Genomic DNA, 25353 nt, shown 5'->3' with positions numbered 1-25353 from the left:
TAGCATAGCATTCATGTTTTTGGAATGTGGGAGGAAACCGGAGTACCCGGTAAAAACCCTCGCAATCCCAAGGCCAACTACATACAGGGAGACCCACCATGTTTTTGGAATGTGGGAGGAAACCGGAGTACCCGGTGAAAACCCACGCAATCCCAAGGCCAACTACATACAGGGAGACCCACCATGTTTGTGGAATGTGGGAGGAAACCGGAGTACCCGGTGAAAACCCACGCAATCCCAAGGCCAACTACCTACAGGGAGACCCACCTGGAAGCAAACCCTCTACTCCAGAATTTTGAGGCCCACATGCTAACCACTCCCTCGCCAAAATGCTAATCCTCTTTAAAAATGATTTTACCGATGCGGTATACTAAACTCCACTCACAAGATCATAATGGCTTACTTCAAGGCACGAATACAGTATGTAAAATGTGGTAAACCTAACAAGTTACCACCCCCCGCCGTGTTAAAAACAAAGCCTGCAAATGGTGGCGTCATTGAGGGAATAATCAAGCGACAACAATGGAATACCTGCATCTAACCTTCAATTAACACAACGGCAAGAAGTCTAATTGCGGGTTAACAAAGCCGCCAACCCCGCTGTTGCTTTTAGTAGCCTACCGGCGGGATGCATTTAGTTCTCACCGCATTCATGTTGTGGGTAGAATTGCAAAATTATTTTTTCAGTCCCCAAGACAAACACTAAAAGCACTTTACGACATAAATTTTGAGATTGAATTCCTTGTCAAAAGCCAAAGAATGAAATTACAAGCTTCCGAAAAGTATTCTGAATGGACCCAAGGGGCAAATATTGTGGGTGGGGCCACATCCAGGCCCAGGCCAATAAGTGGGCTCAGTTTTAGGATGTAAAAGGGATGTGATTTTGGGAGATGGGCGGTCTTCTATGGTCTACAAAATTTGGGAAAATATCGGTTTCTCATCTCATTTTCTGAACCGCTTTATGCTGATTATGGTCACAAGGGGTGCTGGAGCCTATTCAGGCTGAGTTTTATATGGGACTTGAAGCGCGTGCAAATTTGGCTCCTTGGAAAGTAGATCTTTGAGCAAACAAAGTTAGAGCCCCCCTACTCTATTTCCAAGGGTTTGGAAGAGGGATGCAGCATGTTTGGCCTGAATTTCCAGTGCCATCTGCTGGGCGTTTTTATGTCCATAAACTATGGGTCAATGTTTGCCTTGAGGACAACCAAGTGGTCTTGCAGATAAAGGTCAATGGTTCAACATCCAATATCCACAGGAATGGGGGGAATCAAGCTGGCGACAGCGTCATGGCCGTCAACTCGCACTCAAGGTCCCCTTAAAGTCAAACACGCAATCTGTAGAATGCTGTGAGCTCCATCGGACCCGTTTTTTTAAAAAAATGCTAATAAAAACTTTTGCAGCTGCGTGTCATTGCGTGCACCACGTGAGAACAAAGTCAAACACAAAGTCGGACCATGACTTGGAAAAGTGCTTCATTTTCGTCCCTATTGACTAATTCAAAATTAGTTAGAATTACAAACAATCATTTTTGAAGTAGTGCGTTTAAGTTATATTCACCCAAGTTAGGCTATTTTTTTTCAATTTCAATTCTGTTTAGTGAGGAAAAAAAATTCAACTTTTCTTTCCTGGAGAAAAATAGGCCATGTTTTCATATTGTACATATTAAAATTTATTTTGGAAATAAGTGAGTTGACACCCTTTAATTTCTCTATGATTTGTTCATGCAGGGAGAAGACATCGGGGTATGGGCATAGCGTTCTTTTCATTAGCTGCCATTGACGTCAATAGACGTCCAATCTGTTTTGACTAGAAAATATACACACAACCAAATGGTGCTATTTACAGTGGAAATTAAGGAATTTTAATAGTCTTAAAAATAATAGTGGTCATGTTTAAAACTAATTTGTAAGAGGATGTAAACTTTATTTTTCAACTATCAACACAATTGTAAACCATGGCGGAAAATACAGGTTATGTATAGAAATGTATTTAATGGTCATGTGTGTGCAATATATATTTTTTAAAGTACTCATTAAAGATAGGTTAGCAAAAGGAAAAAAAAGGAAAAAATGCATTTTATTAAACCAGCATCGGAACTTATTATGATAAATAAACTAGTGAATCGCATATTTAGTGTGTTTTTCCTTATTCTTGATTTAAGAAATTCAAAAGTAATCTGGACAGATGAAACACCTACTTTGGTCCTTTCAACGTGATTAGCACGTTGTCAAATAAAAAAAAATATCTACGTTAGTATGAAATGAATTGCAAGTTCCCTTTTCACATGTGCAAACTCCTATAACTTGATGTAGTAATGTTTAATACTTGTCATTTATTGTGAATGTTTGTAGTTGATCCAGGTTAGGATTATTATTGAGTCAAAACAATTTAAAACACAAGTACAGTACTTCAACCTTGACTTTTGTGGAGATTTTTAATGGAAGTAAATCTGTGCCATTGGAATTGGACTTTTTAAACTGTGAATTTTTTTGTAGCTCTGGAATTCCAACTTTATCCAGCTCTGAACTTCCAAATGTATTCGTTTTGGTGTCAAAATTGAGTGAGAAAAATTCCTCATCTCGAAAAAACTGAGGGGAAAAAAATCTTATATTTAAAAAAAACAAAAAATAAATTGGGAGAGTTCAGTATAAAAAAGGAGTTATTTAAAGGACAATTTAGCATACAATTAGCCTAGCATGCATGTTTCTGGGATATGGGCGGAAACCAGAGTACCCAGAGAAAACCCATACAAGCCCAGGTAGAACAACAATAAACAAACTCCACACATTAGACCTGAATCTGAATGATTAATGGCACAGACTAACTTCCATATATATGCAACAAAAACCCAGGGAGGGGAAGGGACGTTTCAAATACGGAACAAGTGTTGGGTGGTCCTGCTTAATCTTGAGACTCGTGTCCCTCCAGGTGGTCTGGAATCGGGAGGCCGGAGAGGATGGTCAGACATTTGTTCCAAACGTTGAACACGGGGCACACGGGTTGTGCGAAGGAGACGTGGAAGGTGTGCAGGTGTTGTGAGCCCACCGCGTCGTAGAAGGTCAGGCAGCCGGCGTCGTAGTCCAGAAGGATGCCCACCCTGCGTAGATGTGGCGAAGGCTCGATGGCCAGCTCCTTGCTATTGTGGCGGACCACCCAGGAGTTGTTGCAGCGGCAGAGCACCCACGAGGCCGAGTTCTTGCCAATCCACTCGTGTTTCGGCGCCGACTTGTACGCAATACCTACGGCGTACCTACAAGAAAAAGATTTTTGGGGGGTGAGTGAAACATTTCCAAACAAACTTGGGAAATCACTAAGGAGTTTCCCGTATAACAGAATGCGTGTTTGTGGCAATTGACAGTTTGCAGCCTATATTTGGAGCCTGGTTACATCACAACACTGCGCCAAAGTGTGTCCCAACTCATGTAAATTTCAAGTGTGATCCAAATCTGAACTGTAAATGAGTCCTGCTTTCTAGACATTTTGAGGCAATTTGGAAGACGCCACCAAAGGTATCGTAAGATAAATATTCTAATCTTGTTTAATTTTTAGGCATTCACAAATGTTTTCTTTCCTAAAAAAAATGGCTATGCATGGCTAAAAACCAGGATATTGAGTTATCGATGCTATGAAATAACTTTTGTTAGCCAGCTGTTTGAAAATACATTGAAAATTTAGCAATGCATAGTTATTTTGGGGTACATAGGACATCTAGTCATATTGTTTAATCATTATTTACTGATTATTTATTTGTTATGTTTGTTGTTGTTATTTGTGCACTCCGAAGTGAAAGCTTTACATCTCATTATACTTGTATAATAATAACAAAAGCATTCAATTCAATGTTCTGCTTTAAACTTTGTCTCCTCTAACGTTGGCGGTCCGCTAGAGGGCGCACGAGTACATTGCCTCAACAGATTTCCCCATTTGCACATATGCACGTTTGTCTGTGGTGATTGCATCCAAATTGTTTGTGCTCGCCTGTGCATATTAATGCGTTCCCCAGGAAAAACGGTAACCAATAGTAAGAGGAACAATTGCTCAAAATAGATACTGACCAAGAAATCAGCAAAGATTAGAAGATTTCTGATGTGTTGATCATTTGATTCAGGTGTGGTTGAGGTAGGAGACATGGAAAACTGGACTGGATAGTGGACCGGCGTTGGACACCTCTGCTCTAAAATGACTGTGAGTATTCCATTTAATTTAATGTAATGCTTTTATTGTTATTATACCAGCATCATGAGATTTAAAGCCTCACCACGATGTGCACAATAACAACAACAAACAAATAAATAATAAATTATCACAACAACTCATGCATTAAAAAACCCATTAATAATAACAACTCATAAATCAATTGTCAATAAATAAGTAGTTTGTGAATGGTCATTCGCCTCTGTGTTCCCTGCAATTTGCTGACAAACCATCCAGGGTGTCCCCTGCCTGCTGCCCATAGTTGGCTGAGATAGGCTCCAGCACCCCCTTGTGAGGATAAGCAGTTCAGAAAATAAAGGAATGAATAAAACTCAGTAGAACGGCTGTGACAGAACCAGTTAGTAAGTCGCATTTGTTGGGTACAGATCAAAACTCACCATGTACTCCCTCCTATCATGGCCTCCCAATAGTGTCGCCCACTGTCGATGTAAACGTTGCCCACCACACCGTAGCTGCTCTGGCTGGAGAAGCGGTCCTGGCCGTGGCCTTTTTTCGAAGTGCTCTCGTCACGCTCAACCGTCAGGTTGTCATGGGAAATTTTCAACTTTTTGTGTGCAGATTTGGGGTCCAGCTTGAAAGGTTGGCCTGGCAGGAAATGGGTGGAAAATGGCAGGTATAACTAGATATACTGAAGCGTGACCATTTTAAGAGCAAACCTTTTTTTTTCGAGGTATCGATTGACTTGCGAGTTTTCCTTAGTCGGCAACTTACTGTTGGTCTTGAGAGTCCCCGGTTCGCTGCTTCGGCTCCCCGCTTGGTTAATCGCCTTGACAACAAAGATATACTTTGTGCCACTCTGCAGGCCGTGCACAGTGTAGTGGTTCTGTTTGATGTTGGGCACAATCATCCAACTGTCCAGTGAATTGCACAGACCTGAGAGGGAGGATATTGATGACTAAATTAGTCGATTTTTTTCACTTTGCTGCACAGGAGGAGGGTTTTTTTTTTTTCCACAGGCACTTACTGGCAATGTTAGACTGTCCCGTGAATATGGCATACTGCAACTCGTACGACACGATGGTGAATTCGTCGTCAGACGTCCAATGTACCGAGATGGTGTCGTACGACGCTGTGCACAGTTCTTCTCTAATGCACGGAGCAGATGGAGCTATAAAAAAAAGATGGTGGGAATTATTTTTGGGATCATTTGAAATGCCTGAATTGAATAATTTTTACAGTCGTACCAGACAATGGAGTGGCTAACATTCGTGAGTAAGCAGTCATTGACCATTAAAAGGAAAACTTTTTTTTAACAAAAAAGATCATAGCACTGCAATATAGGCATTAGGTTGGTACAACAAAATTGGTATTGGGAGCTAAATAATGGTATTGGTGCAACACTAAGACATTTTCTTGTAGTCAACTGGAATAGTGGAATTTATTTTAAACTGTAACTCAGAATTATGATCATTTAAGGTAATAAACTGCTTGTCTAAACCTGCAATTGAAATTGTGACAGATATGAATGTTAAAACCTAATTAGCAAATGCTACCTTCAATTTTCTGAGCTAAATTAATTAAAATCTAAAATCAACGTTCAATGTGAACGAAAAATACATTTATCTGCCTTTTTATTACTATTATTATTTTTCTGGTTACATTTGCGTTTCTTATTTGAACCTATATGATTTGCAAATTACCAGTGAGGTAATCCAGACTTTCCAGCAGTTTCTTTTCTCGGGTGAAATCCAGGGCAAAGTTGTCGAACGTGTCAGTCAGGTGTATCTCAGGAAGAAGAACTTGGGTTGAGGCGGTTGCCATGGAAACCCTTGGAGAAAAACAAACATTTTTCAAATGCACATTCCATTTTTTTTTCTTCCTCGGCGTGCGTTCACGGTTGGCGAAATCGATTGAACGGCTTTCGTGAAGGTTAAGCGTAAAATTAGGTTTAATGGTAGATGGGGTCGACACCAAGTTTTCACGCCGACTCTTCTTGTCCGCGTTGTAACCATCTCAGTTCTTTGAATTAACCCCTTTTACTGGTACTTTTCGCTCATGCGTGGGTTGCCTGACCTCTCGTTGATGCCTTTGGCTGTCTGCAGAAAGCGGGCATGGTCGCTCTCTTTTAGCGTCTGGTCAGCTTGTGTGATTACCACAGAGGACCTCTCGATACACTGCTGGCAGTTGGAGATCTGTTGGGCCAGCTTTCGTAGCCTTTGCGCCTGAAGAGTGGAAATACAAAGGAAACATGCTAAATATAATAGCATCAACCCTAGCAAGCGCCAGGAGTTATATTGACTGGGGAACGCCTACTGAATCCTAGCACTGACCCATAAATAAAAACGTTAAGATAGTGTAACATATATTTTCTGCACTAAAAAGCACATCTTCAATGAACGGTCGACCTTAAAATGTTTCATATTTAAAATATACGACGTGGTAGTGGTCGTGATGGTAATAGTAGTAGTAGTAGTTTATTGTTTTATCCATCCACTAGGTGGAGCTGTAGTAGTAGTTTATTGTTTTATCCGTCCACTAGGTGGAGATGTAGTAGTAATAGTAGTATTGGTTAGGAGTTGTGTTATACATCCACCAGATGGAGCTGTACTAGTAGTAGTGTTAGTAGTAATCATCGTATTAGTCGTGTTTGTCATAGTCCTAGTAGTCATGGAGATCATAGTAGTAGTGGTTGTAGTCGTCGTAGTTGTAGTGGTCGTAGTGTTAGTGGTAGTAGTGGTCGTAGTAGTAGTGGTAGTAGTGGTCGTAGTAGTAGTGGTAGTAGTAGTCGTCGTCGTAGTAGTAGTTTTAGTCGCCGTAGTAGTAGTTGTTGTAGTAGTAGTAGTTGTAGTAGTCATAGTTGTAGTTGTCATGGTAGTGGTTGAAAAAACGTGTCATACATCCACTAGATGGAGCTGTAATAGTATAAATAATATTAGTGACAAGGGTACTGTTATACAGCAACTAAATGACGCTGAAGGAAATTTCATACCATGATTAACCAATAACTAAATTAATTAAAAGTTTTCTATCTTGGTGCAGTCTACATTATAAGCAATTGATGTGTGGGAGTTATTTAATTGTGGGTTTAAATATGGCATTAAAATAAACACAATTTCCATCCTCTGCTTCTACAGAAAGAGATTTTAAGAGACAGATTGAGGTCAGGCTGAATTTAGGTCAGAGGACATTTTGTCAGCAATTTGGCATCTACGTCGTAATCTCTGTAAAAATCCGGTACTTTTACCACTCTAGTTTACATTATTTAAAGAATAAGAATGGTCCAAACTATGTTACTTTACACTGTAAAATAATGCTATAAGTTATAAAAGTACCGTTATATGCTTCATAAAATGTTTACAGTAGTACACGTATAATCACTCTGCTCTGCAGATCCTACTTTGGAGTACTCTCTGCCATCCCATAAATAAATGCTGCCGGTAAAAGAATGAGGTGAAAAGAGTACGGAATTTGAAGCAAAGAAAGGACTTTTTTTGGATCAATACGTATTTCCAGCGCCAAGTCTCCTCACCTTCCCTTCCTTTATTTTGTTGCCAATGATCTGTCTTCTCTGCTGGATGATGTCGATGAGAGTGTCACACTCATCCAACAGTTTGCCCTCCTGCCGGGATGCATTCACCTGCGAGGGAATCCAAAGTGTCAGATACTTGCAAGTGTTTCTTTGACCTCTAGGGGAGAGGAGGGGCTATCCCAGTGCTTCTCAATTATTTTCTGTTAGGCAAGTACAAAACTACCCCCCCCCCCTCCCCCACTTCCCACCGTGACTATAAATAAAATCATTTTATAAAATTGTTATAAGTACAACATTTTATCCTTATTAACATTAAAGAAAATGGAAAAAAAGAAAGAAATATAGTCAAACTTACAAAGAATAACTTTATTAAATCTTGTTTTAAGTCTTCAACAGAAAAGATTTCAAGTGCATCAATGCCTGAAGTAAAAAAATAAATGAGAGCGCCACTGCCAGCTACTGTAGTGGATGCGCAATTACACTTTATACTAGTACGGCCGAATAAAATCCTGTTCCCCAGGGTTACACGCGCCCCCCCCCCCCAGGTATCGCACCACGCCCCCCCAGGGGGGCGCGCCCCACTATTTGAGAAGCACTGGGCTATTCCACGGAGTAAATCTTTCAAATAACGTTCGTTCATTCGCCACTTCAAAACCTTTGACAATTTTAGTTTTGAGATACGTACTTTACTAGCACTTAATTGTACATTCACCTGCTAGATGTCATATCTTTCTTGTTGTCATTTGGCGTAGATTTATCATTTAAGGTGTGATCAGTACATTTAAAAAAAAAACAAGCAATTTAAGATGGTAAACTAACTGATCTAAATCTGCAATACAATTGTGACACAGAAACGGATGTTTAAAACAAATTGAATTCAATTCAATTGAATGTGCACTAACTGAGTGGTTAGCGTGTCGGCTTGACAGAGGGAGACCTTGTATTCAAATCCAGGTCAGTCCACAAGTGTGGGGTTTGCATGTTCTCTCCGGGCCTGCATGGATTTTCCCCGGGTACTCCGGTTTTCTCCCACATTCTAAAGGTTTGTTTGTCTGCTTGTGCCCTGCGATTGGCTGGCCACCAATTTAGGGTGTCCCCAACCACTGGCCTGAAGTCAGCTGGGATAGGCTCCAGCACCCCCGCCACCCTAGTGAAGCAGTTTCAGAAAATGAGATGAGCCTTTTATTTTTTCCATTATAATTATTATTGTTTGCTCATTAGATTGGAGTTTCGCATTCAAACAACTAAGATTTCTAGTTTACTAGTAAGATAAAGTTCGTTCATTGGCCCCTCCCACTCCAAACGGATTGGACATCTTGCGCCATCGATAGCAGCATTTAAGTTATCTTTTTTTGGGACAAAAATAAAACAACCTGGCCCACGTGAGATCTAGTATGCATTAGTGTGTCCTGCGACCCAAACTAAGTTCGACAACCCTGTTTTAAACACTGAAAAAACATGGCGCCAGTTCAACCTTTTTGCATTGCAGACCAATCGAGCATTGTAGAAAAGGCAATGAGAAACCCGAATGATGCTGGAGGGACTGTCGGTGCAGTGAATTTTCTGTATGACCCGGCATGTCATTTCCAACCCGCATCAAAGCCGAAGACAACATTATTCAGATGGACTCTCTTTAAGCTATTTTCAGAGTATATAGTGTGTGTGAACAGGGGGAGTTGGAGGGGACAGACAAGTAGGACAAGTGTCTTCCACCACTTGTTTGGCGCATCATTTATTCATGACTGTTTTTTTTTCTTTTGCGTATTTTTCATGCTTCATCACGTCTAGCAAAACACACACACACACACACACACACACACACACACACACACACTTACACTTTGGTATAACAAAATCTTGATGAAATGCAGTAAGTAAATAAGTCTTGCAGTTTTAAAGAGCCAGGCCAGGCAAAAATGCCGCTCTCCATTAGTGCCGAAAAGACGCAGCTGCAGTTTGAACCTGGAGGCGTTGCTATTTTTTATTTTTTTATGAGTGTCAGTGAACAGTCTTAAAGTAGAGCGGCCATACTTGTATAAGTGTTGTGTGTGTGTGTGTTTTGTAATGCAAGAATGAGTCACCATATTATGTTATATAGACATTAAGTGTTGTGTGTGTGTTTATTGTAATGCATGAATGAGTCACCATATTATGTCATATAGACATTTTTTTGCATTCAATATCAGATACACGAATATGATTCTACTAATCCAGAAGCGTTAAAGGGACATTGAAACTGTCACAACGAATACAGATTGTTGACCTCTTTATCCAGTTTGAGACTTTTAAGCGGTAATATAGTAAGGTTACAATCCAGTCAAGGTAAGAAAAACATTGGTAGGGTGATGTCAACCTAACTAGTACCTATGGCTCGTGAGCATCTTGGCTCTCAGCTAACCTGTAAGCTTAAATGTACCAATAGCACCTCTGTAATCATATTTTTTGCATGATTAGCAACATTGTAGCAATGTTTTTAGAATAATTCAAATTCAAATTTTGTTGAAATGACCCAAAAAGAAAAAGTAATTTTTCAGTTATTTTTACTTTTAAATTTGGAGGGGGTCAAACAGGTTGCTGACCCCTGGACTAGAATTTAAATGGAAGTGATGTAATAAGCCTTAGGCGACCACTCACCTCCACATGTTGACATGTCTGAATCAGTTTCCCCATTAGCGACTCCAGCTCGCTATTCCTCTTGATCAGATTGCTCAAGTTGGAATCCAAGGCTTGCTGAAGAAAAGAGAATGGAGTCGGGATAAATTAGAAACAATCCGGGCAACGGTTTCCGCCCCACCAAGTAAGTTTCGAGTGCTTTCTCTCAAAACAAAAGCTAAATCTTGGAAATACATTTTTGAAGCCCATGTAAAAAAGGCCTCATTTTTGGGTTGAAATGTACATTTTCATACCTCAGCGCGAGCGGAATAACCCTCGTCCCTGCACTGCCTTCTCATCCCGTCCCGTCCAAGCCTCAGACGCAGTAGCGAAGGAATGGGACAGTCGCTCCACTGAGCAGCGAGCCATGCGCAAACCCGTCCAAGCGGCAAATCAGGCATCAAAAGCTTTTTTGCCTTCCTACGAGAGAGCACGCAGTGCTCGCGGCTAACGAAGCGGCAAACAGGTGACGGCACGTCAGCGCCGTCCTCTTCCACTTTCCCCACCCGATTCTTTTCTCAGATCGACGCCATACTAGTGGTCATCATAAAATGTGGCCTTTCGCCTAATTAGTAACGTTTAAGCTGATTTGACGTAACGTCTGTCCAAGTTTCTTTCAAATAGCTACAATTGTGTGCATGGCATTTTAGTGACCCTAAGACATGTATTCATTTTCTGAACCGCCTATCCTCACAAGTGTTACAGAGGGTGCTGGAGCCTATCCCGGCAGACTTTCGGAGACCCTAAATCGGTTGACAGCCAATCACTGGGTACAAGGAGATGGACAACCGTTCACACTCAAACCTAGGGGCAATTTAGAGTGTCTAATCAGCCTATCATGCATGTTTTTGGGGAATGTGGAAGGAAACCGGAGTACCCGGACAAAACCCACTCAGGCCCAGGGAGAAGGTGCCAACTCTGGACTGACCTGGATTTGAACCCGGAAACCCCAGAGCTGTGAGGCTTATGTGCTAACCACTTAAACGCAGGGCCGCTAGTATTTTTCCATCAAATAGGAAAAAGGGAAACTATTTAAAAATAATTAGAAAAAGAGATATTGAGCTTAATTTTTGTGTGCGTCGCTGGTAAATTCCACTAATTGGAAAATTTAGGACGGAATATGATTTTTGACTTTAGGCAGCACTGAATTTTTATGAGGTTATTAGTTTTACCAAAAATCCTGTGATCGGGATCACAAGATGGAGTCTGAGACCCTCAAAATTTGGCCATTTGTGATAGTTATAATGCTAAATTGTACATCCCATTGACCATTGCAGTTGATGACTAAAGTCAACAAGCATTTTTTTCCCATATCCTTTCCTTTTTCCACCTATCATTCCAGTTCTGTTTTTTGTTTTTGTTTTTCACAAGTGCCTCCTAGGTAATTTTATCTTTGAAAAAGGATGAGTATTCCCACAATAACCCCTTTGACTCTTATCAGCCTTTCACTGAAAGAGGAAAGTATCGTAGTTATATCTTTCCTTTTTTCATTCTGTTGGTGTGTGTGCGCGTTAAGTAAAGGGTGAAAGAGCGAAAGTGAGGGCGAGAGAGAGACGTTCCGATATCTCAAATTCACAGCACATCAGAGCAAAAGTAAGAGCCGTGAAATGGGTCACATTTTTCTCCCCCTTAACTTGTCAGAGTCCAAAATGGAACGGAGAAAACCTGAGTGCGAGGACATTTTGAAGTTTTAATTATAAAAGCTGACATCTAAAAGCCCTATTGGACGTTTTCAGTCAAGTTCACCCCCAAAAAAATAGTGTTGCATGAATGTGATGGGACTTTTATGGACAGTAGCGGTGACTGATTTCTTTTCACGTGAATGGATGGGAGGATGCAGAAAGTGTCATTTTCAGCTTCAATATTACTGCCAAAAATATTTTATAGGTTGGTCTGTCGCTCTGTGTAGCAAGTGAATAATTGGCAATCAATCCAGAGTGTTGTCCGGGGGGGCAAATCTTTGCCGTGAGGAATGGCGCTTTAACACTTTGACCTTCAGATGATTTCTTCTTGTATTGTAAAGTCTAACCAGTGTGGCGTCACACTTGATAAAGTCCAAGTGTCCAGCCATTTTTTCACAATAATGAAATGATTAAATCTTGGTAGGCTTCAAAAATCAATTTTCAAGATGCAATCCAGATCCATAACGATTGAAATATTGCAGTTAAAATATTATCGCTAACAGTTCGCCTCTGCATAGATGAAACTGATAATGTAATTAGAGGAGGTATGTTTTACTGGAAAGTGGTAATGGAAGTGCAATGACTTCATTGTATCTTGAGTTGGAATAGAAAATTAAAAGTGGGTCAGAGGAAGAAGATGTGCGTGCTGACTAGAATAGGCTAGCCGAGCCAGTCAAATTGGATTGGACGCCTCTCGCCATCAATTGGAGTAAAGGGGGCGATTTAGATTCTCCCATGCATGTTTTTGGGAATTTGGAAGGAAACAAGAGTACTCGTAGGAAGCGCAAGCAGGCCTAGGGGGAAACTCCACACATGTAGGCTGACCTGGATTTAAACCCAGCACCCTAGAACTGCGATGCCGACCCATTAAACACCCACCTGGGTGAAAATAAGAAAATCCAATGGAAAATGCTCACCCTGAGTTTTTCGAAGCGCTCGCCCAACGCCGCCACTTGGTGGTCTCGGTGCCGTCCCACCAGTTTGCAAAGGGAGCATATGAGCTGCTCGTCGGTCACGCAGTACATGTTGACCTTCTCCTCCTCGTGCTCGAAGCACTGAAGGCCTCGCAGCTGCGAGCCCTGCATCGGCTCGATCAGTCGATGTCCGGTAAACGGCTTCTTGTTGGGGTGCGTGGCCCTCAGGCACTCCTCGCAGTACGACACCTCGCACGTCACGCACGTCTTGACCGCCACTTCCGGCGGGTCCTGCTCGCAGAATTGGCACTGGACCGGCTCCGGTGGGGTTCCCGGCTCTGACATGGCGGCGCTGACTGGCACCAGGGCCGAGCGCTCGCCGTCTTCGTCCCCGGGCGAGTTGGGCCCGCCCGAAGAGGAGGCCTGCTGGACTCGGTCGATGATGTTCTGCAAGGTCACGTTTCTTTTCAGTCCTTCCAGTCCTCGCTCGGGGCTCAGGGAGATGACATATCTGCACGTGGGGCACTGGAAAGCGCTGATACTTTGGACCGGTTCGTTGGTGGCGCAGTGCGAGACCAGGATGCGGTGGGCGCAGCCGAAACATAGGCTGTGGGCGCAGGGGAGCAGCAGCGGGTCCTCAAAGAGCTCCAAGCAGATTGGGCAGGTCAACTCTGACTCCAGAGTGTCCATCCTGTTCAGGGGAAAGCGGGCGGGGTGAGGCGCAACCACGCGAAGATCCAGGGGGACCGTTCAAATATCTGCCGGACACAAATATATCAGCGGGTCAACAGAAGTCCAAACAAAAACAACTCAAAGAGCGCCCGATTGAAAGGGTGACGTCTCCTCGCCCCACTGGCAATTGTTAGCTGCGATTGGCTCCAGCATCACCCTCTTGTGACACTCGTGAGGATAAACGATTCATAAAATCAATGAAAATGCTAAATAGTATTTCAGAAATACAATGATGACTAGTAGTCAGGAATACGTTGAGCTATTTGAAGCACATTTGTCTAACAAATAGTCATTTTTGTGGCCTATATGACTGATAAATTTGATGTTCACTTATGCCTTGTTAAACTATTTAGTCTAGTCTAATGTGCTAGCTAATCAAATTAATCCAAAATATTCTCAAATAAAACCCCATGAAATATAAGTTTGACAATTCCACCTTGACAAAAGACCTTCTAAAAATTAACTATATAAATATAAAACAAAAGAATAAATAGTATTTCAGAATTCTGACAATGACTATTATCAATATCCATTTAGGCAACACTTGTATACAAACTCTCATTATTGATGGAGTACTTACATGTGTTGGCTTATATGCGAGAAAAAAAACGGTAGTTTTTCATTCGATGCCTTAACTTGCCATAACTGCCAGTGTCCACCAGGGTTCAGTAAAACCCCAGAATTATAGGATGCTCAAGTAAAATCCTTGACTACATTCAGTACCAAGATGCCACACTAAGAGGCGCTACACAGCTGATTGAATGACAGAAACGAGTCCTTATTCCTATTTTCCCCTTGCACATTCTTTAACAACTCAAATTCATTTTTTTGATTCTTTTAAAATCACAAAACAAACAATTCTTTTAAAATCACAAAACAAGTGTCTTACACATCAGTGTGTTGCAATTTCCACTTCTTTTCTATGTGTACAATGTATTTTTTTTTAAATCCCAAAGGACATTACTAATGGCACAATAGTCATGCAAAATGACGAGTAATTTCTCTCATGATTCGGCGAGCGGCTGTGGCAAAAGAAGTAGGTCATCCCTGTTGACCTGGCGTACGTAATCATGCCCCTGCGTGTGTCACTAGGGATGTTGCAAACACGCAAAAATAGCAAACAGGCCTTGGGGGCACAAAATAAGCAACTGTAATGCCAAAGACAAATTTGCACGCTTCCAATTTGCTTATTGTCAAACTTGTAATTCAACCCCGCCCTGTCACTTAATATATAAAAGTCACGGTAATATAAAAATATAAAAAGTCATGATATTAGGGCAGCCCGGGAGGCAAGTGGCTAGCGCTTCTGCCTCCCAGTTTTGAGTTCGAGGGTTCAATACCCAAGTACGGAGTTTTCTGTGTAGAGTTTGCATGTTCTCTTGGTCTTGTGTAGGTTTTCTCTGGGTCCTCCGGTTTCCTCCCATATCCATAAAAAATATTCATGGTAGGCTGTTTGAGAAATTGTCCCTAGCTATGATTGGTTGTCCTTTGTCTCCTTGTGGCTTGCGATCGGCTAGCCACCGGTTCAGGGTTTGCCCCGCCTGGTGCTCACTTTGGGCTGGGATAGGCTCCAGCACCCCCGCAACCGTTGAGTATACGCCAAAAGTAAATGAGTGAATATATGTCTTTTAAGATAGAAGTAACAGTCAGACTTTTAAAAAAAAAAATGTGATATTCTCTCTCGCTCATTTGCATGGTGGACTCTGACACTTAATTAGTTTGTAAAACCTGGTGACTTATAGTATCGTATTATATAATTCTTTACACAAATTAATGTCGCTGCATTTGCAATTTTGCGGCACACTTCCCTGCAAAGAAAACGAGGAAGCATGTGATAAATTTTGCACTACAGGCACGATGCCTAATCTGGGCCAAAGCGCCACGGTTCATGGCTAAGTGATGTCTAATACGTTAGCCTACTTCCTTTTCTACTTCACTTCCAGTGTTAGGCAGCATCTGATTATCCAACATACACAATGCGAGTCGCCTTTGTATAATTCCAGACCACCCATGCTGAGTTGTGACCGATGACAGCCTCTTATTTTGAAAGGTGGACGGCCAAAGCAAGTGCCGCTGTAAAAAAAACAAAAACAGAAGATGATCGAGGCTGGCGTGTGGGTGGGCTGGTTTCGTGAGTGAAGCGAATTAGAGGAGATGGTGTTCGCAAAACCCAATGTGACGTTGAAAAAAATATGTGGGGAATGAGAAGTTGGAAATGATGTGAGGGAGTTCATAAATAGTGTTTTACTTGATATATGGAGCTTCTATTTTCTTCTTTTGCATCATTTTTTGATGTTGTGGAAACCATTTCCCATACAATATATCAATATTAGCTTTTTGAGATCGTATATTTATCAAGAATATTTTTTACTTGAAAATGAAAACTTTCTGGAGTTTGAAATGTTTGTCCGCCCATCCTTTGTTTACATTCGAACAGCTGTTTTGTGAAAATAGATTTTTTTTTTTTAATTTTAATATGGCAGCACCTTTATGGACTCCATACTTAATTTTTTGTTCTATTTAGTTATTTATGATCCTTACTGTTTGCCAATCACAAAATATGTGCATTAACAATAATAATACAATTGGATGTAGTGGGGGGGGGGGGCACAATAGTGTCCCAGTGCTTTCTTATGATATATATTTTTTAATTATAATCTCAATATTTTGCTTTAAAGGGTTTATTAATCCGAATTGTTAGTTCAAGATCACCAAAACAAAGTGTCTGTCATTAGGAATGTCTTATTCATGACACCTAAAGAAACATTGAGTTACTGTTTGTAAGCTATAGAAAGAAAAGTAATTTTTGCAGCAAAAAGCATTACTATTCTAAATTTATCTTCCCTGTTAAACACGGCAGTTTATGAGCCCATCGGACAGCTGGAATCCCCCCCTCACCCCAATTCCCGGGTTTGACAATGGCACCGAAACATGTCATGCATGGGAAACAGGAAACAGCGACAACAACATGCGTGCTATATTGGTCACGGACAAACGTCGAGCATCGTGCCGAAGCCCTTCCTTGTATAACTCACATTACATTTCACGCTGCTGATTTGTTTGCTGGCCGTGACCCGGTTCAGCCCGGAGGCGGGGGGAGTTGGGGGAGGGAGGGATGGGGTCAGCCCAGCTGTCACACTCATGCTCCAGTAGATATGGAACATGTTCTAACACGTGGCGATTGCTTGCCATATGAACAAAGAAACAATTCAAATGTATGGAAAAAGCTGGCCAAGAGGTTTTTTTTTGGCATGTTACTTGATATATATACATGTGTGTATGTATATATATATATGTGTATGTATATGTATATATCTATATCTATATATATATATATATATATATATATATATATATATATATATATATATATATATATATATATATATATATATATATATATATATATATATATATATATATATATATATATATATATATATATATATATATATATATATATATATATATATATATATATATATATATATATATATATATATATATATATATATATATATATATATATATATATATATATATATATATATATATATATATATATATAGATATATATATATATATATATATTTTTTTTTTTTTTTTTACTGATAGATTGACATTCACTGAGCCCCCACCTAAGAACCTTTTTCTGTGTAAAATAATTTAATAATAATAATAAAATATTTATTGGAAAAATGATTGATAGATGCCTGCTAATGACAATTATAGATGTCCATTTCACTTAAACTTTCTATGGATGCTAATTTTTCAGTGGCATTGATGGTGCTAAGTGTCCAATTTAGTACATTGTTTTTGGACAGTTTTCGTGCCATCAGTGGTGGAAAGTAAGTTAACTTTTTGGGCCAAAAATAAACTCGTCCAGGCCCACACAAGACCTAGTTGGCATTTATGTGAACCAAACTGTGTTTTATACCTCAATTTTATGGTGAATCATGCAATCCTAGACTTTGAATTCCGTATTCCGACTCGCCACACGATAAAGACAACGTGTCTCAACCACCGTTTTCCATTTCGTCATATGACCTCGCCATCGGTTTAAACAATGCAGAGAAAAAGGTTAAGTTAATTTTAAATGTCCACATTTTTGGATCTGTGCGAGTCTTGCTCATTTATTTTTTAATTCTATTTAACTAGATTCTATCGTGTAAGTAGAGAGCAAAAGCTCATGAAAATGACAGTGGGACTTTAAATAACCGTGGCCGTACTTAATGTAGCGTTTATTGCTGATGCACTTACGAGATTAAGACTTGTAAAGCGTTTTTTTAGTCCGGGATACAGATGGGCCTGCAGCATTCATTGGTTAGACCCCAAGAGCCGCAGCTCTGTCATTATCATTCCAGAACTGCTGGCACAAAGTACTGTGCGTACTCCTCATTTCCATTGTCCCATGTCCAAATTCTAGCACTCTCAATGCAAATGTACTATGCTTCATTTTTTGCCTAATTAATTCCTAGTTTTATTATAGATCAGGATTTGCAACAATTTGTATAAATACATGCATTGCTTTAGATGTAACGACTTTTTATAATTGAAATTTCTGGTACAAATTCCAAAAATCATATCCGTTTTTTTTCTTCCTGACATTATTTGTCAACTATAATATTATTAACAATAACCCATTGTATTTATATTGTACTTTTGAGTATTCTCAGAGACATTTTACCTTGCATATTCTTTCAAAACACACAAGTGCTAAGCTACTATTGTAGTTACAGCTGTAATGGGGCAGTCTGACTGAAGTGAGGCACACAATTAGCACCAATAGCCCTTCTGACCATGTTCAACCACTCACTCTCACAGGCAAGTGGGGTGAAGTATCTTCAGGATTCGAACCCTGTGCGATCAATGGACGAATTGCTCAAAGCGTTTAGCTACATTAACACAATATTTCAAGTGTAGGCCAATAGTCTGTATCTATTCATAACTCATTTTGTGTTGTGGAATTCAAAACTGCTCCGTTTTTCTCAATCACATCAAGTTTGTGAACAATAGGCTTTCTGTTCTCAAACCGTGTATGCGGTCTGTTCTCTTTAGCAAATTGGAATGCTGTCAAACCTCAAACAATTTGTGCTGACCCGTGTTAATCTTGGTTAAAACCAAGATATTAAGGTCAGCAATCTGCCGTTCACTAACTTTATGGCAACAGCATGGGGTGGCCCATTTCTGTTCTGGCATTTCCGTGCCCTGGAATACAAAAACAAGTCTTCCATTTCCAAACACGGCGCGCAAGAGCCTGAAGACCGACCTCAACCTTGTCAAGCACATTCAAAGTGAACTTGAACAGAGACTGTGAGCTAACATCTGTGACCTCTGACCCTGCAAATACTCTCCCAGTTAAGTGGGAAAACCCCCCTCCAGACAGAATCAAAACCTTCATCTGCCTGTTGCTATACTTTCATTCTCGATAATCTAGATGCCATCAGTTTGCAGTAAACTAAGAGCACAACAAAGATTTAAAAAAATACAACAACATATCCCATCCTACCTTCCACATGGTTAAAAATCCATCATCCACAAGCGAACAGAAAAAAATGACAGGCCGAGAATTGAAGACAGGCTATCCTTAGCTTTCTCTCCGGAGCACGCTGGGCAAAAAGCAGTCGCCAGTAGCCAAAATAAGAGTCGGCAAGGATGTGAGCGTGGCTCCCTCGTTGTGTCATCACCTCTCATGACATGCTTCCTAACCCCGCCTGTGTGAGCTAGTGCATCATGACAGCGGTGGGAGAGAGACTGAGCGTAAGTGCACGCCTCCATAACCACCCCCTTTCCCTATTCAAATCTGCCCTGCCTTTTATTTAGGCCAATCACTTGACCGCTTAGGGCGGAGTCCGGAACTACGCTAGAAGTCTCTGTCACATGAATCAGAAGTTAGCGTTTAACTTTGTGGGCTTGTGTGATCTTGTGCAACCTCCATCATAATCCCCCCCTGTGGGATGATAGTCTATTTTAGGTGTACATAAGGGAAATAAAATTGGATTAATCTCCAAGTTGTAAGTCAGCCCTTTTCGTCCCCCACACAAACAGGGGCATCGCTGCAAGTATGTCAACTGAATGTTTTTACTTACAGAAGTTGTTTATTTTTTCAAGAAAAACAGCAAAAACACAAGATTATAATATATATATATATATATATATATATATATATATATATATATATATATATATATATATATATATATATATATATATATATATATATATATATATATATATATATATATATATATATATATATATATATATATATATATATATATATATATATTTCTATATATCTATATTTCTATATATATATATATATCTATAAATCTATATATTTCTATATATATCTCTATATCTATATATCTATATATATATCTATATATATCCTGGTGTGTATCCCTATAGTATCGTAACTAGTGCCCGAAGCAAAAATGTTGCCAGAGCTGCCAAACGTCAAAAATCATGTAGGTCAAGAGAATTTTCAGATTTTTGCAAAATGTCAAAAATCATATTCCGATGAGAGTCAGAGAATTTTCAGATTTTGTCCAAGATCATATTCCGTAGTGGGTCAAGAGAATTTTCCGATTTTGTGACCCTTTCTCCTTCTTATTAATATCTTAATGATAAAAAGATATCATTACAAATCCATTCATTTTCTGAACCGTTCATCCTCACAAGATGAGTGGGGTGTTAAATTACGTTAATTACAAACAAACGTCTATGATAGGAAAAAATATATTATGAATAATACTCTTAGACTGTTTAGATAAGTGGAATGTTTACCTTAACTTCAAATGTTCTGTGTAAGGAAGACTAAAAGGTTCTCTATAGGGTTTAAGGCCGTGGTGTCCAAACTATAACCCTTTTTTTTTAATTAGGAAGCAGCAAATTATATAAAAAAATACTATAGAATATAAACCACCTAAGAAGCTTTAATTCAACTCACTTTTGTGTTGCACTTATTAATTTTTAATTTATATGGAGTTAGTCACCATTGGCTTCAAAGCACAAAAACATGAAAATGGTAAAACATCATGATTTTGTTTTACATAAATAAATGAGGTTTTTTTTTTTTTTTTAAAGTGATCAAGTGAGCTATGTGAGTTTTAAGTTGTTGTTCGTTCCAGGATATTGTAACCCGAGGACTATTTGTATTAAAATTAAAGAAAATATATATTTCAATTGATTGCCTGCATGAAGAAAGCAGCTCATTTAAATGAATAAAAATGGACAAATATATTCTGCGTAGCAGGAGGTTTTTTCTCTTTTTTCCAAGCCACCAGGAATGAGTGAAATGTGATGGGGTTATGACCTAAAATCAGAGCTCAACAGGTTGCATACCTTTCTTTATACATTGATGACCCTCTTAATATGTATAAGGCAAAACAAATATTGACACTGAGTTTACCCTGAAGCAAAGCACCCAACCGCCACAAAACCAAGTTGAGACGCCCGTCTTGTGCTTGCGGATGTGTTTTTGTGTGGGTGGTTTGTACAAAATAGCTCCCAAATGCAGCCAGGATTTTTTTTCTTCCCTCCTGGTGTGCAAAGTGGGATATGAATAAATTATAGAAGAAAGTCCTGCTCGGAGCAGGCAGTCAAAGTATTGCAAAGTCAGGGTCATGTGCCAAAAAGTACCTGGCAACAGGGGGGGAAATGGTTTAAGAACCTACAGAGTCATTCATTTTCATTTACTCATAACGATCACGGGGGGTGTTAGAGTCTATTGTGGCCAGGCAATTGTAGAGTAAATGAGACGGACAACCATTCACAGACGTAACTAGGGGTATATGCCCGTGTTTTTGGAATGTCGGTGGAAATCTGAGTACCCGGAGGAAAATAACTCAAGCCCTGTGAGAACATGCAAACTTTATTGACTCCAGAACTGTGAGTCGTTTGAGGAGTACGCCGTTTTGGTTTTGTTTTCAGTATAGTTGTGTTATGTTTTTTGGTTTCATGGATTTTATCTTTTTATATGCTAATTTTGTTATATTTAATATTTTCGATCAAAAGTTAAAAAGAAATGATTTTTTAAAATATAAAATAACTATTTTCAGTTGTATCTTATTTTTTTATTTTAATCTACGAATGAATATTGTTTTTTCTACTTTTTTTTATCACCAAAATACATTTAAATCCCCCCCAAAAATAAAAAAAATAAAAATTGAGAATCTGTACAATTTTGACTGAATTTTTTAATGAATAAATAAATAGAATATATTTACTGGCTTCTTGAATGAAAACACATAATAAAAAAATGTCCTCCTTTTTTTATTAATAAATGAAAAATACATTTACTGTTAAAAGGTAAAATATGAGGATTAGGAGCATTTTAAATTTATTTTTATTGACCTATTAGTCAATCCATGACGGGAAATATCTATGGCCTTCTGATTAAAAGTGCAAAAAAAAAAGAGTTTAACAGCACTTAATCTGAACAAATTGTCTCAAGCAAAAAGGAACGAAGCAGGTTATTTGATTAGTTTGTATATATTTGATTAGTGCCTCAGCGTTCAATGCGCCAGGTCTTTCCCTCATTTGTCTGGGTAAAGATTAATGTCATGTTTGCTCGCTTGTAGCGTCGTCCCACTCATTCTCGTACGTTCAATGCACGGAGACGCTGAATATCACCTAGATAAAAGCTTCTTTTGTCATTTAAACTCCCCCGTCCTTCTCATTTAGTCAAAGTCATTTTTGTAAGGTGGCAAAGAGCCAGCGTTTTTCTTAAGACTGACATTTGAATGCCAAGCTCTTGAATCTCCAGCAGAGACTGTTGAGTCTACGGGGAGGACTTTGGCAAGGTATGAAAAAGATTGGGTCTGCAGCTCGGAACTGCTGCCAAAGCCCCTAAAGCTTGAGGGGAAAAAAAACCCGCTGGGCTTGCAATATGGTTAAAAACCGTCGTTTTGAAGCAAACCCCAAATTGGCATTTTGCAAGGACAGAATGCCTGGGATTTTGGTCTATGTACTTTTAGTGCAGAGGTCTCCAAAGTATACGCCCCACGATAGGGGGCTGATCCGGGACACGGGGTTGTGCTGCCTGACAGGCATTTTGTAGCTTTTCTACTGTACAGAGAGCAATTTTTTTGCCAAAAACTGAATTTTGGGACTTGTGTGATGCACTATTGCATGTTGCTCAATTTTCGGGACTGTAGTCACAGCCGTTTTTTCGCCCCCTGCAGTCAAAACGGTCGCCAATGAGTTCATAAGGAACCTTAAAATGCAACTCAACGAACAAGTAACCTGGAAATGCCCAAAAGCAACACATTGACCAATGAACAGGACTCGATCCAATCCAACAGGAAATTATTTTTAAAATTTAAAAGTTATAGGAAGTGACGTGCCTGATCTTGACATCAAGAAATGTCCAATTCGATCCCATTGAAAGTGCTAGATGTCCTTTTGATCAGGTTAATACTTCTATGTATACTGAAAAAGTACATTTTTTACTTTATTTTATCTAACCACAAACACTGATTTAACAATTAATTTGATGGGCTGGGGTGATTCAATCTTCAATCAGTCACCCTTCCTTGTCAATAAGGATTGGATGTCTGGCCTTGTCAATTAAACTGTAAAATGAGCATTTAAAGCCAATCCACCCAGTTTAAAATAAATTGGACAATCCATCATTTTTAATGGTGGAAATTGAAATATACTTCAAGATTAAAACAATCAATATCTACTTTAAAGACTGGGACTGGTGTGTAATTGTCTAGACTGTGTTTGTTCTTCCTTTAAAAAAAATCCCTAAGATTTTTAACCCACTGGGGAACCACATTTACTGTACCGTGTGAAACGGAACTCCTATCGAGTTTGCATAGCTGCACCTCACCGTCTAAGTGACCAATAAAAATAAAAAATTAACCAGCGGGCACACACGCATTTGTGCACACACATACGGATGTTCTCCATACGCTTCCGCCTTTGCCAAGTCCTGCATTATTCACCACAATGTACATTCACTTTGTATTATTCATTTGACATGTCAAGTTCAATTCCCATCACATGCTTTGCACCTTCTTACACATTTCACCAGCATGTGCGAAATAGCGAAAATCGGAAATACTGCTCAAGGGACCGCCATTTATGTAGGGATGATAATCTAGACGGCTACGTACATACTTATTGGTTGTACTGCTCACGTGACTTCCTTTTTTCACTTTGTCTACGCACAAGCAACACCCTTTAGAAATGTGCAATCCAGCAGACGATTCTTTCGAGTCATACAATATCCCCAAAATGCGATGATTTTTCTTAAGATTTTCCCTTCAAAGTAATACATTTAGACTCCTACCAAAATCATGAATTATGGAGGTGAAAATTGTGAATCAGGGGGCGGCTTATACGAGAGAAATTGTAAAATTAAATGTTTTTAAGGCCATTTTAAGGGTGCAGCTTATACGCGGAGGCGGCTAATATGCGAGAAAATACGGTACTTGAACTTTAGAAGCCAAAAGTTTTATCAGTGTATCATTGTTAATGTTGTAACTTTTTAATGTTTCTAAATCAAAGTACTGCATGAACTTTTGGCTATTGAAGAAATCAAACTCCATGTTTAACACAGAAAAGTCCCTCCGAAACAAAACAAAAAAAATAAATTATATATATTATTATTATTATTATATTATAGTCAATGTAGTGAATTCTAAATTGGCCCTAATAAGTCCAGAATGAAAAGGCATGAATTATAAAACAAGGCTCACGATAATGATTGTACAGAAATGATCTATATATGGGTCAGGAAATAATTAGTAGTCGGGAAAAAAATGCAGGTAAATTGATTTCATTACTAGAAAAAGTCTGTCAAAATATGAAAATATGATGAGTATAAAGGTTGTAAAAAAAAAAAAAAAGTTAGAACCTGATGTGTAAAATGTATGATGATTCATTCATTAAGTAAAAAAAAAAAAGACTAAATACGCAGAATCCTGAACTGTGCAAGTTAGCCATTAAGGAAGCAGTTTGACTGAAAATAGATCAATAATAATTTGTATTTGCATCATAATGTAATGTAGTTTCAGATTTTTTTGGTTTCACTTAATAAGCCATATAAATTTGTGTGGCTGAGCGTTAACTTTCTTCAAATTCTAGAGTTTCAAGTTTGTGTTGTTCAAGCTGTTCCACAGTCAACATTTCTTGTGTTCCTGTGTTATAAAAGATAAACTTGCCTTTGCCCAGATATAAACCCTCTAACTGTCCTTTTCCAGTTGTTGCTAAGCTTTAAGAAAACCTAATTCAAAGTCTGAGGAGACTTTTTAAATGAGGGTCACTTCCTTTTATTCCGCATAAAAGTTCATCAAAATATGATCCAAGCTATAGCTTGTCATAATAGTTCTAATGCTGGAATGTAACGCTTGAACTCCTCAAAACAACAAAGTCCCGCTCTGGGATGACAACACATTGTGCGCGGGACCCTCGCTCTATTGCCTCGACAAATGAACCCTCACAATTAAAAGCAACTGAAACAACAAAGATCCACTTACATTCGGAGACTCACATGGTCCGCGGAGGCACGCGAGGGTGTCGTACGAAGAGGTAAAGGTGTTTTGCCTAAGTGGGAGACACCGCGTCAGAAGGGATGGGCGATTCGGACATACGTCGTGGGCGAGAATCGTACAATTGAGGAGCTTTTCCGGCTCATCTCATCCCGCTCTCGGCTTGTTCCCTCCCGCCTCCCCTT

General features: G+C 39.4%; 1 protein-coding gene across 2 annotated transcripts; it reads right to left on the bottom strand.

Moving 5' to 3' along the window:
* Positions 1 to 1645: 1645 nt before the first annotated feature.
* Positions 1646 to 25353, bottom strand: LOC144200918 (E3 ubiquitin-protein ligase Midline-1-like). 2 transcript variants are annotated; one of them, XM_077723309.1, is made up of 10 exons: positions 19174 to 19434; positions 12936 to 13690; positions 10319 to 10414; positions 7685 to 7792; positions 6229 to 6377; positions 5856 to 5983; positions 5180 to 5323; positions 4927 to 5088; positions 4593 to 4800; positions 1646 to 3250 (listed from the first exon to the last, which is right to left on the bottom strand). In XM_077723309.1, exons 2-10 carry the CDS (start codon positions 13620 to 13622, stop codon positions 2902 to 2904), a joined length of 2031 nt encoding a protein of 676 aa, XP_077579435.1. In that variant the 5' UTR covers positions 13623 to 13690; positions 19174 to 19434; the 3' UTR covers positions 1646 to 2901. The 2 variants fall into 2 exon arrangements, with proteins under 2 accessions (XP_077579435.1, XP_077579428.1); XM_077723302.1 differs by lacking the exons at positions 1646 to 3250; positions 19174 to 19434 and adding an exon at positions 25157 to 25353 and having other exon boundaries at positions 4400 to 4800.

This window comes from Stigmatopora nigra, chromosome 1 (genome assembly GCF_051989575.1).
Source record: "Stigmatopora nigra isolate UIUO_SnigA chromosome 1, RoL_Snig_1.1, whole genome shotgun sequence".
NCBI classification, from domain to species: domain Eukaryota; kingdom Metazoa; phylum Chordata; class Actinopteri; order Syngnathiformes; family Syngnathidae; genus Stigmatopora; species Stigmatopora nigra.
Note: the sequence above shows the minus strand (reverse complement) of the source record. Positions and strands in the feature narration are given on the sequence as shown.